General features: G+C 41.0%; 1 protein-coding gene across 1 annotated transcript in view; it reads left to right on the forward strand.

Annotated features, from left to right (window-relative positions):
* Nucleotides 1–5,879: 5,879 nt before the first annotated feature.
* Nucleotides 5,880–17,997, forward strand: part of LOC132124767 (receptor-type tyrosine-protein phosphatase beta-like) — a 51,742-nt gene continuing 39,624 nt past the window's right edge. Inside the window, exons 1-3 of the mRNA XM_059535919.1 lie at nt 5,880–6,055; nt 7,222–7,623; nt 12,945–13,813. Coding sequence (XP_059391902.1) covers nt 6,004–6,055; nt 7,222–7,623; nt 12,945–13,813 — 1,323 coding nt within the window. The 5' untranslated portion in view covers nt 5,880–6,003. The remainder of the gene's footprint in view (nt 6,056–7,221; nt 7,624–12,944; nt 13,814–17,997) is intronic.

Below are 17,997 nucleotides of genomic sequence, written 5' to 3' on the forward strand. Positions count from 1 at the left end.
CTTTGTCCAATCGGTTAAATTCATGATTCATAGGGTTTTGATTCAAATTCAAGAATGTTTTTTGCAAATTTAGAATGCTTCGATTAAAGATTTTTCATAATTAAATTTGATCAAACCATCATTTCCCTCTGGTTTTTGGATCAGGGAACGATCCTCACTCACAAGGAGGATCACTAGCAACCTATACATCTTTCTTCAGGAAAGTTAACTCTCTCACTCTCTGGTGTGACTATTTATTCCCATGATCCTTTGGTCAGAATAAAACGAGATAGTTTGTTTGTTCAAAGTGGAGTCCAGATATATGTTTAGTTAGGGTGACGCATTTGATCTCTGACATGAAAGTGCATGCTGATCACTAGCTGACAAATTCAGCTCTTATTTTACTGTGTGTAGCAATAAAAATCCTCCTTAGTCACAGGAAGAAGGAGGCGGGAACCGGCGAACATTCAAATGAAACTTTAATTACAAAATAAACACAAAACAGCGTGACAACCTCTCTTGGACAAATTCTGCGCACAAACAAAACCAAAACACAAAATAAAACCCAGGCCTGGTCCTCTCTCGTCCTTGACTGTCATAGCTCCTCTTTTATCCTTCCGGAGCTCCTCCATGGGACTCAAGACCGGTGAGTGCTGCAGGTGTCGCTCATTTCCAATTACTCCACCGTCCTCGACCCGTTCTCACGGCTCTCTGCCCCGCCTCACTCGTCACACTGTGTATATTGAAAAAGTTACTTTTCCAGGACTGCAAATCATTTATCCTTCATTCCATTATTATAACTCATGTTTTCTGAGAAATATCTGGGTATCTGATATCTGATGGGGCTTTCTCAGATTTGGACTAAAGCATCCACAGGCAGCCTCTCAGGTGTGGATAAGGCATGATTTGGTCAGCTAAGAAAAACATAGTAATGATGCTCAAAGCTCAGCTAGAGCAACATTTGTGTGAAGAGCCTCACTGGTGATTTGAGGTGCAGCTGCTCAGAGGAAGAAACCAGGCCAGGATCTATCTCCATCAGATGTTTGAGAGTCCTACTGGAATCATCTGTTTAATCTGTTTCAGGTTTGGTGAGCCACTCCTCCCACTGTTTAATGCGTTTAATGGAGGTGATGTGTCTGTGACCCCGATCTGGTTCATCTTTATCTTCCTCAGGCCAGTGTTTGCATGTTTCTTTATCTGTGTCTTTTTGTTGGCTGGTCCAAAATGGATTGAACTGGTCAGCGCCAGTATCCTCGTGGTTAGTGTGTGGATCTACTGTGCTGCTGTTCTCACATCGATTCCTTCGAGGTCCTTTGACAACCCCGCTCCCTCTCTCCTCCCAGTGCTTTCCTGTCATCTCTCTCTACTGTCCTAGCTATAAAAAACCCATAAAAAACTAAAATAATAATAATAATTGGTTGAATTGTAAAGTGTTCATGACAATCATCTAGGAAGATTTGTTAGTTTTATGTCCACAGCAGCCCTGTTTCTTATATGAGTTTCCCTGCCACCGTCTGTGTGTGTGTGTGTGTGTGTGTGTGTGTGTGTGAGTATGTGCACAATCTCAGATATTTCTCTCTTCTGTACTCTTCCAGCAGTTCTGGGAAGAGTATTCACTGAATTTTGTCAGACTGGCCTGTGCTAAAGCTTTCTTTTTGTCACACATTGACTGTCTACAATGAAACAAGCAAAATGTATCAACAGTTAGTTCATAAAATATAAATAATTTATTCCTAATAAATATAATAAAAATAGTCTGTATGGCTTAATTCTCATTACCACAACAGAAGTTCAACTGTAGCGATAAGTGAGAACTGTGTTGTGGAGGATGAGGAGCCTTGATGAGGAGTCCAAGCACATTTATACTAATTGTATCAAAGTATATTTTTATTGAAACTTTTAAATCAAATGTTTTTTTCTAAATGTGGAAACATACCTATATCGGTAATAATAACTGATTTTTATCCAGTAAACCAGAATATTTTTTAACAGGAGAAACAAAGATCTGCTTACTTGGTAGCCATGTTGAAGAATCTGGTAGATGTGTTCTTTATTCAAAATCAATCTTTATTTGAAATTCTGTGAATAACATGCCCCTTAACAATGTTGCAGAGGATGGGAATATCAATGTCACCTTTATTTATATAGCGCTTTAAACAAAATACATTGCGTCAAAGCAACTGAACAACATTCATTAGGAAAACAGTGTCAATAATGCAAAAATGAGAGTTAAAGGCAGTTCATCATTGGATTCAGTTATGTCATCTCTGTTCAGTTAAATAGTGTCTGTGCATTTATTTGCAATCAAGTCAACGATATCGCTGTAGATGAAGTGTCCCCAACTAAGCAAGCCAGAGGCGACAGCGGCAAGGAACCGAAACTCCATCGGTGACAGAATGGAGAAAAAAACCTTGGGAGAAACCAGGCTCAGTTGGGGGGCCAGTTCTCCTCTGACCAGACGAAACCAGTAGTTCAATTCCAGGCTGCAGCAAAGTCAGATTGTGCAGAAGAATCACCTGTTTCCTGTGGTCTTGTCCTGGTGCTCCTCTGAGACAAGGTCTTTACAGGGGATCTGTATCTGGGGCTCTAGTTGTCCTGATCTCCGCTGTCTTTCAGGGATGTAGAGGTCCTTTCTAGGTGCTGATCCAGCATCTGGTCTGGATACGTACTGGATCCGGGTGACTGCAGTGACCCTCTGATCTGGATACAGACTGGATCTGGTGGCCACGGTGACCTCGGAACAAGAGAGAAACAGACAAATATTAGCGTAGATGCCATTCTTCTAATGATGTAGCAAGTACATAGGTTGTTATGGGAAGTGTTTCCGGTTCCGGTTTACCTAATTAATGCAGCCTAAAAATCCTTTAACGGATTTGGATAATAAAAGCATATTAGTATGTTATGTGTATGCCAGGTTAAAGAGATGGGTCTTTAATCTAGATTTAAACTGCAAGAGTGTGTCTGCCTCCCGAACAATGTTAGGTAGGTTATTCCAGAGTTTGGGCGCCAAATAGGAAAAGGATCTGCCGCCTGCAGTTGATTTTGATATTCTAGGTATTATCAAATTGCCTGAGTTTTGAGAACGTAGCGGACGTAGAGGATTATAATGTAAAAGGAGCTCATTCAAATACTGAGGTGCTAAACCATTCAGGGCTTTATAAGTAATAAGCAATATTTTAAAATCTATGCGATGCTTGATAGGGAGCCAGTGCAGTATTGACAGGACCGGGCTAATATGGTCATACTTCCTGGTTCTAGTAAGAACTCTTGCTGCTGCATTTTGGACTAGCTGTAGTTTGTTTACTAAGCGTGCAGAACAACCACCCAATAAAGCATTACAATAATCTAACCTTGAGGTCATAAATGCATGGATTAACATTTCTGCATTTGACATTGAGAGCATAGGTCATAATTTAGATGTATTTTTGAGATGGAAAAATGCAGTTTTACAAATGCTAGAAACGTGGCTTTCTAAGGAAAGATTGCGATCAAATAGCACACCTAGGTTCCTAACTGATGACGAAGAATTGACAGAGCAACCATCAAGTCTTAGACAGTGTTCTAGGTTATTACAAGCAGAGTTTTTAGGTCCTATAATTAACACCTCTGTTTTTTCAGAATTTAGCAGTAAGAAATTACTCGTCATCCAGTTTTTTATATCGACTATGCAATCCATTAGTTTTTCAAATTGGTGTGTTTCACCGGGCTGCGAAGAAATATAGAGCTGAGTATCATCAGCATAACAGTGAAAGCTAACAACATGTTTCCTGATGATATCTCCCAAGGGTAACATATAAAGCGTGAAGAGTAGCGGCCCTAGTACTGAGCCTTGAGGTACTCCATACTGCACTTGTGATCGATAGGATACATCTTCATTCACTGCTACGAACTGATGGCGGTCATATAAGTACAATTTAAACCATGCTAATGCACTTCCACTGATGCCAACAAAGTATTCAAGTCTATGCAAAAGAATGTTGTGGTCAATTGTGTCAAACGCAGCACTAAGATCCAATAAAACTAATAGAGAGATACACCCACGATCAGATGATAAGAGCAGATCATTTGTAACTCTAAGAAGAGCAGTCTCAGTACTATGATACGGTCTAAATCCTGACTGGAAATCCTCACATATACCATTTTTCTCTAAGAAGGAATATAATTGTGTGGATACAACCTTTTCTAGTATCTTGGACAGAAAAGGGAGATTCGAGATTGGTCTATAATTAACTAGTTCTTTGGGGTCAAGTTGTGGTTTTTTGATGAGAGGCTTAATAACAGCCAGTTTGAAGGTTTTGGGGACATGTCCTAATGACAATGAGGAATTAATAATAGTCAGAAGAGGATCTATGACTTCTGGAAGCACCTCTTTCAGGAGCTTAGATGGTATAGGGTCTAACATACATGTTGTTGGTTTAGATGATTTAACAAGTTTATACAATTCTTCCTCTCCTATGGTAGAGAATGAGTGGAACTGTTCCTCAGGGGGTCTATAGTGCACTGTCTGATGTGATACTGTAGCTGACGGCTGAATGGTTGCAATTTTATCTCAAATAGTATCGATTTTAGAAGTAAAGTAGTTCATAAAGTCATTACTGCTGTGGTGTTGGGAAATGTCAACACTTGTTGAGGCTTTATTTTTCGTTAATTTAGCCACTGTATTGAATAAATACCTGGGGTTATGTTTGTTTTCTTCTAAAAGAGAAGAAAAGTTATCGGATCTAGCAGTTTTTAATGCTTTTCTGTAGGATATGTTACTTTCCCGCCAAGCAATACGAAATACCTCTAGTTTTGTTTTCCTCCAGCTGCGCTCCTAGTTTTGTTTTCCTCCAGCTGCGCTCCATTTTTCGGGCTGCTCTCTTTAGGGTGCGAGTGTGCTCATTATACCATGGTGTCAAACTGTTTTCCTTAACCTTCCTTAAGCGTAAAGGAGCAACTTTATTTAAAGTGCTAGAAAAGAGAGAGTCCATAGTTTCTGTTACATCATCAAGTTGTTCTGAGGTTTTGGACATGCTAAGGAATTTGGTTACATCAGGAAGATAACTTAAAAAGCAGTCTTTTGTGTTAGAAGTGATGGTTCTTCCATACTTGTAACAAGAAGTAGAATTTACAATTTTGGCTATATGAAGTTTGCACAAAACTAAATAATGATCTGAGATATCATCACTTGGCTGAATAATTTCAACACTATCAACATCAATTCCATGTGACAGTATTAAATCTAGAGTATGATTTCGACAATGAGTAGGTCCTGAAACGTGTTGTCTAACACCAATAGAGTTCAGAATGTCTATAAATGCTGATCCCAATGCATCGTTTTCTTTATCAACATGGATATTAAAATCACCAACTATTTAAAACTTTATCTGCAGCCAGAACTAACTCAGATGTAAAATCACCAAACTCTTTAATAAAGTCTGTATGGTGCCCTGGTGGCCTGTATACAGTAGCCAGTACAAACATAACAGGGTATTTATCATTAACATTTGTTTCTTTGGATAATGTTATATGAAGTACCATTACTTCAAACGAGTTATACTTGTAGCCTGCCCTCTGAGAAATCCTGAAAACGTTGTTATAAATTGAAGCAGCCTTTTAGACGTGGCTCAATCATAGAAACATTATTATTAGACATTTGTTAATATCCTAGACAGCACACACACGTCTGTCATACATAGCATTTCATGCAAACATCAAAACAATGAAGCCCTTGATCTGCTAAAGGAAAGAGTTCAAATATTTTTATTTATAAATTACAGCATAGGTTACCCCCTGCTGAATTGTACTGAACTTCCTTTATCTTGTGTAGAGTTTCAAACATGCTCAACACACGGACACCACCACAATTCACAGGAACACCAGTCATTTCAAGAAACACTGTCAAGGCCTGTAGCTGTGGTCTGAGACTGACCACTCGCCTCACACGACTGAATAGAAGGAAGTGACTTCTCCTTCCCCTGAACCAGAGCTTCCTCCTGAGCGCTCAAACTCTCATTCCAGCTCAGACACTCACAAAGCAGAAGCATGGGAACGCTGCTTCTCATCCTAATAACCCTGGAGCGCTTTTCTGCATTGAGTGAGTATTTATACTAGCATTATTCACTGGCTTTGCTGTCTTTGTTGAATTGATGGTTAGTGACAATCTGAGTTACATTAACTGTTACTGAGCTACATAGCAGATGGATCAAATGTGTGTTCATCGCCATTTACAGTACCTTTTATTAATGACATAATTATAACAGCATTTAATTCATTTTTGTTATGTATAGTGACATTCATATTTCTTTCTTTTGGATATTTTCATATTCATTATCTAGTGCTCATTACTAATCCATTTACATTATGTAGAGTAGGATAAATGGTTATTTTAAACTTTAACTTTCAACACAAAGAAGCTTCCTTTATGCAGTGATTATAAAACAGATTTCACTGATTAATACGAATAGCTAACACTAATTGTCATTTGCAATAGAAAGTAAAATGGCATGTAAATGTGAGAGAGCCTCAAGATGAGGTCTAACTGAAGACTTTCTGTCTTCTCCTGCTTGTGAAACAGATCTCGTTCATCCGTAATAACATTCATTTCTAATGTTAATATGCTGAAAACTCCAGAAACAATGAGTTCCAGCTCAGGTCCAGTGAAATTATCATCACAAAAGACTTTCTTTATCATTATTCTTTTTTATGAGGATAGCAAAATAAAAGAAACTGTGACAAATTATACCCAAAAACCCAGTTAAATCTAGGAGCAAAAATGATGCAGACATTTTGACCTGACAAAGTTTTGCTTAATAGTTTTTTCTTTAATTGCTTATGCGATCTTTTCACACCACTGAAACAAATGAAACATTGCGTGGTAATAGGTTGCGATAAATTGGCATTATCTAATTGTGTTCTTAAATTTAACAGCTAGCTATTCAGTCTACTTCATTACATACCTTTCTATCAAAGTTATCTGACATTGTCAAGATGAATTTGTTTTGGCACATTTTAACTCTGAGAACTTGTCATATTTTGTAACCATTTTCTAAACTATAAACTGTGATAGTATAAGAAATGTTACAGTGTCTGAATAAATGTTGGTTTGAGTATACAGGTATGATTACTACCAAACTATCTGCACAAGTCCATGAGAAGCTGTGCCAGTCCCACCGTGTTGTTCTTCAGTGACCCTGACTGTACTCTCTGATCTGTGTGCTGTTATCAGACGACTAGCACTAAACACGCGTTTCTCTCCGCTAGGTGGTTTTCTGGTGGCACACGCTGACACAGGCTTGTGTCTGAGCACACACAGGAGTGTGGTGGTCCTGAGGAAGTGTGACGGGACCAGCCCGTCTCAGCAGTGGGTCTGGACCAGCGGCAGCAGACTCCAACACACGCTCGTGTCCAGATGTCTGTGGGCCGATCAGAGCAGTGACATCCCACTTCACGCTCGCCTGGTCAAGCTCAGCACCTGCCACACTGCCCCGGCCTGGACCTGCTATGACCAGCGGAGAGTCTTTGGACTGGCAGAAACGCCCATGTTCCTGAAGAAGCAGGGCGAGCGGGTTGTTGTCCGCTTTGGGCAGAGGTACTCAAACTGGTCCATGATGACGGTGGACTCTGAGGGGGGACAGGTGTCCACCTCTCTGTGTCCATCCACAGGTCAGCACTCATAGATCTGCTCACACATGTCTTCACAATTAACATTTGAGTTGATTCAATTGCTATTGGAATGCTACAGTGTGTACAATACAGTAAAGTAACATTAGACTATTATACTGTGGGTTATCTGTCATGATTTAAAAAAAAACTAGTAGAAAAGCATGTCAACTTTCTCTGTCAACTTTTTTGACTGTAATTTAACTACATATTTTTTTCTCAGTAACTACATTTATTGGTAACAAGGTGTCCTTGTGACTCTTTACATGTACTTACTGATATAATAACAATGAATATGCATAATTATATGCAAGTAACCCTAAACCAAACTATAATCCTAAACCTAACCATATAGTAAATACATGTTGTCAATTAATATGACTCAGTACTTAAATGTATAATTACACTGCAACAAAGAAACCTTTAGATAAAGTGTTACCCATTTATTTCATAATTAAATTGCACAATTCTGTTACATGTAACTAGTTACTCCCCGACACTGACAGTAAGTAACATTGTAATGTCTGAAAGAGTTTTAACCTTCTGTTCTCCTGGTGACAGAAGTAGAATCACTTAGGACACAGGCCTTACATACATTCTACAATTTCCATCCTTTGTAACCTTGTTTTCAATATGCCTGACCTTATCATCAATGCCTGTGAATACCTTAGTGACAAGAGCTATTGGACAGTCATTTATCTTGACTTGAGGTTCCTTCATAGAACTATATCTCCTTCCTTGATGTTAGGCCAGTTGGTACCCAGAGAAAAAAGAGGAAAAACCGAACTCTCAAAATATCCTTTCATGAATGTATTTATATCTGTCATGCTGGACTGGCATGATGTGTCTGAGGTGGGTCTCGAACCCAGGTCTCCCAGTCAGGTTGTGAGTTCAATTCCCAAGGAACACACATACTGGTAGAAAAAAAAATTTATAGCCTGAATGCACTGTATGTAAGTTGCTTTGGAAAAAAGTGTCTACTAAATGTAAATTGATGCTCTGTTCTTTTCACTTCTAATATATACTTCTAATATATATATATTTGTTTACTTAGTTAAGCAGCAGCAGCCCATTGCTCATCATCCCCCAAAATACTGTATAAAGGAGATCATTATTATCTATTGTAATGTTACAGTAGTAATTTAGCAGAAAAATCTTAATTCATAGTTTGACCATGGATTTTGTAGTAAAAATAAATACAAATGGTAATGAATTTGCCCAAAAATTTCTGTAAGGAAAAAACATGACTCATGTTCAGTATTAGGATTTTTCTATAAAGATATTGTAGTGATGTACTAATGTTGACATGTACTGTAGGCAATTTAGAAAGTATAGTTTTGTTAAATCTTGAGTATTAAAGTCATGAAAGAGATGGATATCAGGGCAAAATAATGAGAATGAAAATAAAAATGGAAGTGTTGGTGCACTTCAGGAGAGAACGTTTAATTATTTTGCATGTCCCCAACCTAAAGATTTATGTCAGGTCCATATAAAAAAAAATAGGGTTGTCCATGTTTCAGAATGTGTTGTGGGTGTATGAAATTAATGGTGCAGACATTTAATTTACAAACCCGATTCCAAAAAAGAGTAAAAAAGAAATGGAATAATTTACAAATCTCATAAACTTATATTTTATTCACAATAGAATATAGATAACATATCAAATGTTGAAAGTGAGACATTTTGAAATGTCATGCCAAATATTGGCTCATTTTGGATTTCATGAGAGCTGCACATTACAAAAAAGTTGGGACAGGTAGCAATAAGAGGCCGGAAAAGTTAAATGTACATATAAGGAACAGCTGGAGGACCAATTTTCAACTTATTAGGTCAATTGGGAACATGATTGGGTATAAAAAGAGCCTCTCAGAGTGGCAGTGTCTCTCAGAAGTCAAGATGGGCAGAGGATCACCAATTCCCCCAATGCTGCGGCGAAAAATAGTGGAGCAATATCAGAAAGGAGTTTCTCAGAGAAAAATTGCATATAGTTTGAAGTTATCCTCATCTACCGTGCATAATATCATCCAAAAATTCAGAGAATCTGGAAAAATCTATATGTGTAAGGGTCAAGGCCGGAAAACCATACTGGATGCCTGTGATCTTCAGCTCTTAGACGCAGTGCATTACATACAGGAATGATACTGTAATGGAGATCACAACATGGGCTCAGGAATACTTCCAGAAAACATTGTCGGTGAACACAATCCACCGTGCCATTCACCGTCACCGACTAAAACTAAAAAAGAAGCCATATCTAAACATGTGCAAGAACATGCACAAGAAGTGCAGGCATTTTCTCTGAGCCAAGGCTCATTTAAAATGGACTGTGGCAAAGTGGAAAACTGTTCTGTGGTCAGACAAGTTCTGTTTTGGAAAACTGGGACACCATGTTATCCGGACTAAAGAGGACAAAGACAACCCAAGTTGTTATCAGCGCTCAGTTCAGAAGCCTGCATCTCTGATGGTATGGGGTTGCATGAGTGTGTGTGGCATGGGCAGCTTACACATCTGGAAAGACACCATCAATGCTGAAAGGTATATTCAAGTCCTAGAACAACATATGCTCCCATCCAGACGTCGTCTCTTTCAGGGAAGACCTGCATCAATTACAGCATCATGGCTCAGTAGAAGAAGGATCTGGGTACTGAAATGGTCAGCCTGCAGTCCAGATCGTTCACTCTCCTCAATCTCCTCAGTCCCCAGACATTTGCAGACTGTTATAAAAAGAAGAGGGGAAGCCACACAGTGGGAAACATGGCCTTGTCCCAACTTTTTTGAGATGTGTTGATGCCATGAAATTTAAAATCAACTTATTTTTCCCTTAAAATGATACATTTTCTCAGTTTAAACATTTGATATGTCATCTATGTTGTATTCTGAATAAAATATTGACATTTGAAACTTCCACATCATTGCATTCTGTTTTTATTCACAATTTGAACAGTGTCCCAACTCTTTTGGAATCGGGTTTGTACTACACATAGACCTACTTAAGTTTGCAGTGTTTTCAGCCTCTGCCACCTCAATATATGAGTACATGAACACATAAACATAATCTCTAGAACTGCTAGTACTGAGTCACTTCATGACCATTTGACTTATTTTGAGAAAACTATCATCATATATACAAAGAGACAGCAGTGTTTCAAAAAGAACTGCTTTCAGGAGTTTAGTACAAAGAATTGGATATTAGATAAGAACCAGGAAGTATGACCATATTAGCCCGGTCCGGTCAACACTGCACTGGCTCCCTGTCAAACATTGTATAGATTTTAAAATATTGCTTATTACTTATAAAGCCCTGAATGGTTTAGCACCTCAGTATTTGAATGAGCTCCTTTTACATTATAATCCTCTACGTCCGCTACGTTCTCAAAACTCAGGCAATTTGATAATACCTAGAATATCAAAATCAACTGCAGGCGGCAGATCCTTTTCCTATTTGGCGCCCAAACTCTGGAATAACCTACCTAACATTGTTCGGGAGGCAGACACACTCTTGCAGTTTAAATCTAGATTAAAGACCCATCTCTTTAACCTGGCATACACATAACATACTAATATGCTTTTATTATCCAAATCCGTTAAAGGATTTTTAGGCTGCATTAATTAGGTAAACCGGAACCGGGAACACTTCCTATAACACCCGATGTACTTGCTACATCATTAGAAGAATGGCATCTACGCTAATATTAGTCGGCTTCTCTGTTATTCCGAGGTCACCGTGGCCACCAGATCCAGTCTGTGTCCAGATCAGAGGGTCACTGCAGTCACCCGGATCCAGTACGTATCCAGACCAGATGCTGGATCAGCACCTAGAAAGGACCTCTACATCCCTGAAAGACAGCGGAGACCAGGACAACTAGAGCCCCAGATACAGATCCCCTGTAAAGACCTTGTCTCAGAGGAGCACCAGGACAAGACCACAGGAAACAGATGATTCTTCTGCACAATCTGACTTTGCTGCAGTCTGGAATTGAACTGCTGGTTTCGTCTGGTCAGAGGAGAACTGGCCCCCCAACTGAGCCTGGTTTCTCCCAAGGTTTTTTTCTCCATTCTGTCACCGATGGAGTTTCGGTTCCTTGCCGCTGTCGCCTCTGGCTTGCTTAGTTGGGGCCACTTCATCTACAGCGATATTGTTGACTTGATTGCAAATAAATGCACAGACACTATTTAACTGAACAGAGATGACATAACTGAATCCAATGATGAACTGCCTTTAACTATCATTTTTGCATTATTGACACTGTTTTCCTAATGAATGTTGTTCAGTTGCTTTGACGCAATGTATTTTGTTTAAAGTGCTATATAAAGGTGACTTGACTTGATAACCATACTTGATTTGATGTATATGCTTTTACTTATTTATTTTTTTTTTTCAAACTATTGTTAGATGCAGTGTTTCCTGTAGTTATGCAATGATTTGGTTTCAAAAGAAGTATAAGTAAACAATTTCTTATGATTTTATATCTGCATAGAACTTCAGAACAATCTCAAAGTAAAAGGCAGTACTAAAGTCTGATTTTGTGGTGGGTGGGTTTAATTATACTCATCTTAATTCAGGCTGATGAAGGATTGACATAAAACCCTGCATAAATGATTAACAGTTGCAAATAAATATTCATTAGAAATTTAGAAAAGTAATCAAAAATAAATCAAAAGTGATCAGTTACATTACTTTTGCATTTTACATGACTAATGAGTGATGTAAATACATTTTACCATAGTTTATTGTGCATGCATATTATTTTTGAGTGAAATCAAGTTGTTTATAAGACTATATATGTACTGTATACATGTAGAACATAATCTGCATTTGTGCATCAATGTCTGTAATTTGTGCTGTAGGTGTGAAAATATTAGGGATCTTATCCAGGTTGTAGGCTAATCAATATTGGTCAGTGAGTCATATCTGATACAAAGGATTCGCGAATGAAACTATGGCCACAAACACCATAAACTTTATGCAATTATATGGTAATTATAAGCAATATGCTTTTACACAAATAACTTCATTTTTTCAATGTTTACGATATGTAATGACACAAATGACTTATTTGAATTTTTAATTGATAGAACATGGCATTGAGTCGTTAGAAAAGAAATGCATAGAGAAGTTACTGCTTGACGTCAGGAACTGATGAATCAGCTTTTTAAACCGGTTCAATGAGCCGATCTGTCCGAAAATAACCAGTTCACAGAAATGAATCAGACTTTGCATCACTAGTTGATATGCGAGAGATAAAAATAATCTCCTTAAAAAATGCACTTATAGTGAAAACACATCAAGCTGCATAAAACTAACATCAGTCTTTTTTCAACAGGCCCATCCACAGTTTCAACAATGCACTCCACAGGGGAACTGACCACTCTGACAGTCCCTGTCATTACTCAGAGCAGAGCGGTGACCCACCACAGTAACACAGTCAGAAGCAGAACCAAACGCACCGCTACCACTGGTCTAGCTGATCCGAGGACATTCACTGCCAAAACAGACTTTCAGGAGAACGAGACTCAAACGCCCGAGACAGATTCATCCTACGAGACGAGTGATGCTACAGATGTGTCCTCCACCGCTCTGATGCTCACCAGAACTCCTGGTGCACCTCAGAACTTCACCCAGAATGGAGCTGACGTGACAGAGACCACCTCAGACGTTATGGAGCAGACCTACAACCCTCTGACTTCTCAGACAGAGTTAACTATCTCCACGACAGACGCAGAGCCTTCGGGTTCGTCTGACTTTCATACAGGACCGCCTGAAGATCACAGCACTGATGCAGATCCTACACTGACCGAGAGCTCAACCAGAAGTGTCCCAGTGTCAAACACAGATGGGGCATGGACAAATACCATGATCAGAAACGCAAAGATCATCAAAGATGTTCAGACCATGTCGCCATTTAAAACAAGAACGAGCCGAGCCATTACTGAAGATCTTCCCAGTACAGATACTAGAGCTACTCCCGAAACAGATACCAGTTCTGCTGAAACTAGAGCACCTGCAACAACCAGCTCTGCAGCCCTGTACACATCTACAGCTGCCCCGGACACAGACGCATTCACATCAGCAACATTCACAACTACTGTGGCTCCAGTTACAACTACAGGAACCACCAGCACCATCCCCAGCACTGCTGCTCTGAACACTGGAACCTCACCTCCACCATCGACCACGGCTTCCACAGCACAGGTCAGCAATCATATTCTCTCTGGTAGAAGATTTGCTATGGTATCTCTGCTGTAGCTATGGTATCTCTGCTGTAAAGAATCTGAATCTTGAAGGATTCATGCAGATACAACAGCTAGTGGTGTGTTCACTAGATGACAAAAAGTACAGATATTGCAAGTGTGGCAAGAAGTGGTCAGGTAGGGGAGGGGACCGACCAAAAATGGATATACACCGACTACGCCACGAATGTGGCGACCTGGAGGTGCATTGCAAAGGATAATTTGCCGACTACGCCACTCAGGGAGTTACACCCAGAGAATTTAGTGTCTCTAAAAGGACACGCAAGTTCGTTCATCAATAATCGCTCAGAGACATGGGTGACGATACAAAACAGCTGACTTTATTAAGTTACACACTTTAAAACACTCATTAAAATATATCCGGCCTCAGCCAATCACAGCTCATCATAAGGGTTTGGCACTGAAAAGGGTCACAGAGACACTAGCTAACTGGGGCTTACCAGCAGGGTCAGGCTATCAGAGATTAGGCTGTCTATACCAAAGAAATCATTCCTTTCACCAGTGCACGCAAACACACACACTCACACCACACTCCACGGATGGACACGGCACACTGTGAGCCACACACCACCACCACTTAGAAGGGAATAGAGCCGGCCTCCCTGCCTTTGGCACCCAGATCCTGTGACACAAGAACAGAGAAATCTTACTACGAGTCACTAAAAGGCACACAGAATAACTAAGGCGCTCAATTCCCCTATATTGCTTCAAATTAAACCACAAAACCCAAAATAAGATTTAACAAAATTGGAAAAGAAGTGTACCAGGCCTATTTGCCCCAAATTACAAATCAAACTACTAAATTAAACAAAAGATTAAAGAGATGCAAAAGCAAGACAATGTTAACAGTTTACAGAAAAATAAACCAAACCGATCTCAATCAAGTTACAATAATTAACTAAGCGGCAAAAAAAAAATACAACCTAGAAAAATAAAAAAAAGAAATAGAAAAGGTAAAACAAAAATCAACACAAAACAAAACAGCAATATTATCCTTGGGCAGGACGTGAAACGCGCCCAACTAGCAGTCGCAGCAGCAATGCAAGATCTGCAGGAGAAACGAATCCATTGATATGAATCATACGAGAGGGAATGGCAATCAAGCAATCAGCTTACGCTCTCCAACATTTCCGGGCGAGCACCTGGAATGAAATAGAATATCACCATTTAATATTACTGTTATAGAGCCTCACCCGAACTTAGTAAACGCCGGTTAGACCTACCAATGATGAATATGGTGCGTGCATAATTAGTAAACACACACCCAACAACGGTAGTCTCAGCAATAATGCGTCTGCACGAGAAACGGAACAGCTGACTCGCACTTTACGAGAGGAAATGGCAATGAGGAACTTACTAAGGTGCAAGAAAGTTAAAACCAATCTCATTAAGTCACCAAGCGTTCCTACCTCTCTACTGTCCACACCTGATGCCGGAAGCAGCCACAGTAAAGTGTTTGCGGTGCGTCGGTGACGTCAAAAAATGACGTTGACCTAAAGCACAGGTCTATCGCACTTTATATCCCCATGGCGACGGCCTGGAAACCCCTGGTCCACTCACTAGACCCGTGAACTGATCCACTTGCATGGATTCTCTCCGAATACGGTTCTTCAACAGTGAACGGTGAACACATCGTACCTTACCCAAATCCTCAACTGGTGCAATTGTGTAAACAACGCCTCCCTCCTTTGGTGCCCTCACTACCTGATAAACTATGGGACTCCACAAATCCTGGATCTTGTGGCGGCCTCTTACACTGTGATCATGGAGGTAGACCAACTGACCCTCTTTTAGGGGAAAATCACGGACATGCTGGTCATGTTTTGACTTGCGATAATCTGCAGCAGCTTTCAGACGTTCACGCGCTCCCTCGAAAGTGACCTGTAGTCGCATCTGGTGTTCCACAATCCAGTTGTGCACATTACCCGCACAGGGCTCTGTTACCCTACCGAGCAAGAAATCCACAGGTAGCCGAGGCTCTTGACCAAACATTAAAAAATAAGGGGATTCTCCAGTTGCCTGGTGGGGAGTGGTGTTATAACAAAAGATCACTTGCAACAGGCAAGCGGTCCACTCCCTCTTTCTAGATCTCGGCAACGTCCGCAACAAGTTATGCAGGGTTCGATTAAATCTTTCGCACTGACCGTTACCGGCAGGGTGATAGGGGGTTGTACGCGACTTCTTCACCTGGTAAAACTCACACAACTGGCGAATAAGAGCAGACTCAAAACTACGGCCTTGGTCCGAGTGAATGCGTCCCGGAATTCCAAACTTATAGAACCACTCATCAACCAACACCCGGGCAACAGTCTCAGCTCGCTGATCACGCGTTGGCACAGCCATTGTAAACTTGCTAAATACGTCGGTCATTACCAAAACTTTTTCCTGTCCCGAAGAGGAAGGTTCTAGCACCGTAAAATCAATCGCGAGGATTTCGTTGGGTCTAGAACTCAGCAGGTGGCCCATAAAGCCACGAACTGCTGATCGAGTATCCTTCGCAAGTTCACAACGGTCACACTCTTGGCACCAACGAGTAATGTCAGCCGACATACCCGGCCAATAGCATCTCTGCCGTATCAGTTCACCAGTTCGCTCGATCCCCTGATGTCCATGCTGTTGGTGCAACTGCGTCAGAACTTCCCGTCTGAGCACATCCGGTAAAATCATCTGGAAAATATCCTCACCTCCATCAGGACGAGAAATCCTGCGATATAGTACGCCCTCTTTCAGTACCAAGCGATCCCACTGTTGGAGTAAGGTCAAGACTGGCTTGGTAAATTTTTTACGCTCCTCAGGCCCTAGACGCTTTCCTTGTTCCCAAAACTGCCCCACAACTCCGATGACTGGGTCAGCTTCCTGCAGGGAACATATATCTGGCAAAGAATAGCCAGGCAAAACACTCACTGTTGACACCACTGCCTGTGCTACCCGCCCCATACTAATGGCCTGATGCAATGACGCTGGAACAGCACTACCGCCCACCAGACCCTCTGGAATGCCCCCACCAGTCGGATCCTGTCGGGAAAGAGCATCCGCATTACGATTGCTCTTTCCTGACCTGTACCTTACCTCAAAGTCAAATGCTGCCAATTCAGTTGCCCACCGTTGTTCTGTGGCCCCTAGCTTGGCAGTAGCCAAATGACTGAGGGGATTGTTGTCAGTGTATACCAGACACTTATGGCCAAGAAGGTACTCTCTAAATTTCTCAGCCATGGCCCACTTGCGTGCAAGAAACTCCAATTTCATGGAGCTATAATTGGACATATTGCGCTCAGTGGGCCTTAGGCTGCGGCTGGCGTATGCTATGGGACGCACTTGACCTTGATGTTCTTGAGAGAGCACCGCTCCCAAACCTCCGTAACTGGCATCCACTTCCAGTATAAAAGGCCGAGAAAAATCAGCATAAGCCAGTACTGGAGCCATGGTTAACCTGCCCTTCAAACCCTCAAATGCTTCCTGACACTGATCAGTCCACATTTGAGCCAGACTCTGTCCCTTCCCTCTCCCTGACTTACCACCAGTCACCTTAGCTACCAACTTATTCAGGGGGGAAGCCAACTTAGCAAACCCCTCCACAAAGCGCCTGTAGTAACTGGCAAAACCCAAAAACGTCCGTAACTCAGACACACTGGTAGGGCACCGCCAGTGCGCCACAGCCTCAATCTTACTTGGGTCAGTTTCCACCCCTTCAGCTGAGATGACATGCCCCAAGTATCTTACTTTTTGTCTGAAGAACGCACACTTTTCAAGTTTTGCTTTAAGGCCCTCCTGTTTCAAGCGGCCCAGAACCACCTCCAATCGCTCCAAGTGTTGAGCTATTGAAGAAGAGTACACAATTATGTCATCGAGATAGAGTAGCAAGGATTGTCGCTGTTGGTCACCAAACATCCTCTCCATGAGTCTCTGAAACGTGCTGGGCGCATTGCAAAGACCAAAGGGCATCCTGTTCCATTCAAATAACCCAAATGGAGTACAGAAAGCAGTTTTAGACTTGTCTTGTTCCGTGACAGGGACTTGATTATACCCACTGGCAAGATCTAATGTTGAAAACCACCGAGCCCCCGTCAATGAATCCAAGGACTCCTCTATACGCGGCAATGGAAATGCATCCTTTCTGGTCTTTGC

This window comes from Carassius carassius, chromosome 43 (genome assembly GCF_963082965.1).
Source record: "Carassius carassius chromosome 43, fCarCar2.1, whole genome shotgun sequence".
Lineage (NCBI taxonomy): Eukaryota > Metazoa > Chordata > Actinopteri > Cypriniformes > Cyprinidae > Carassius > Carassius carassius.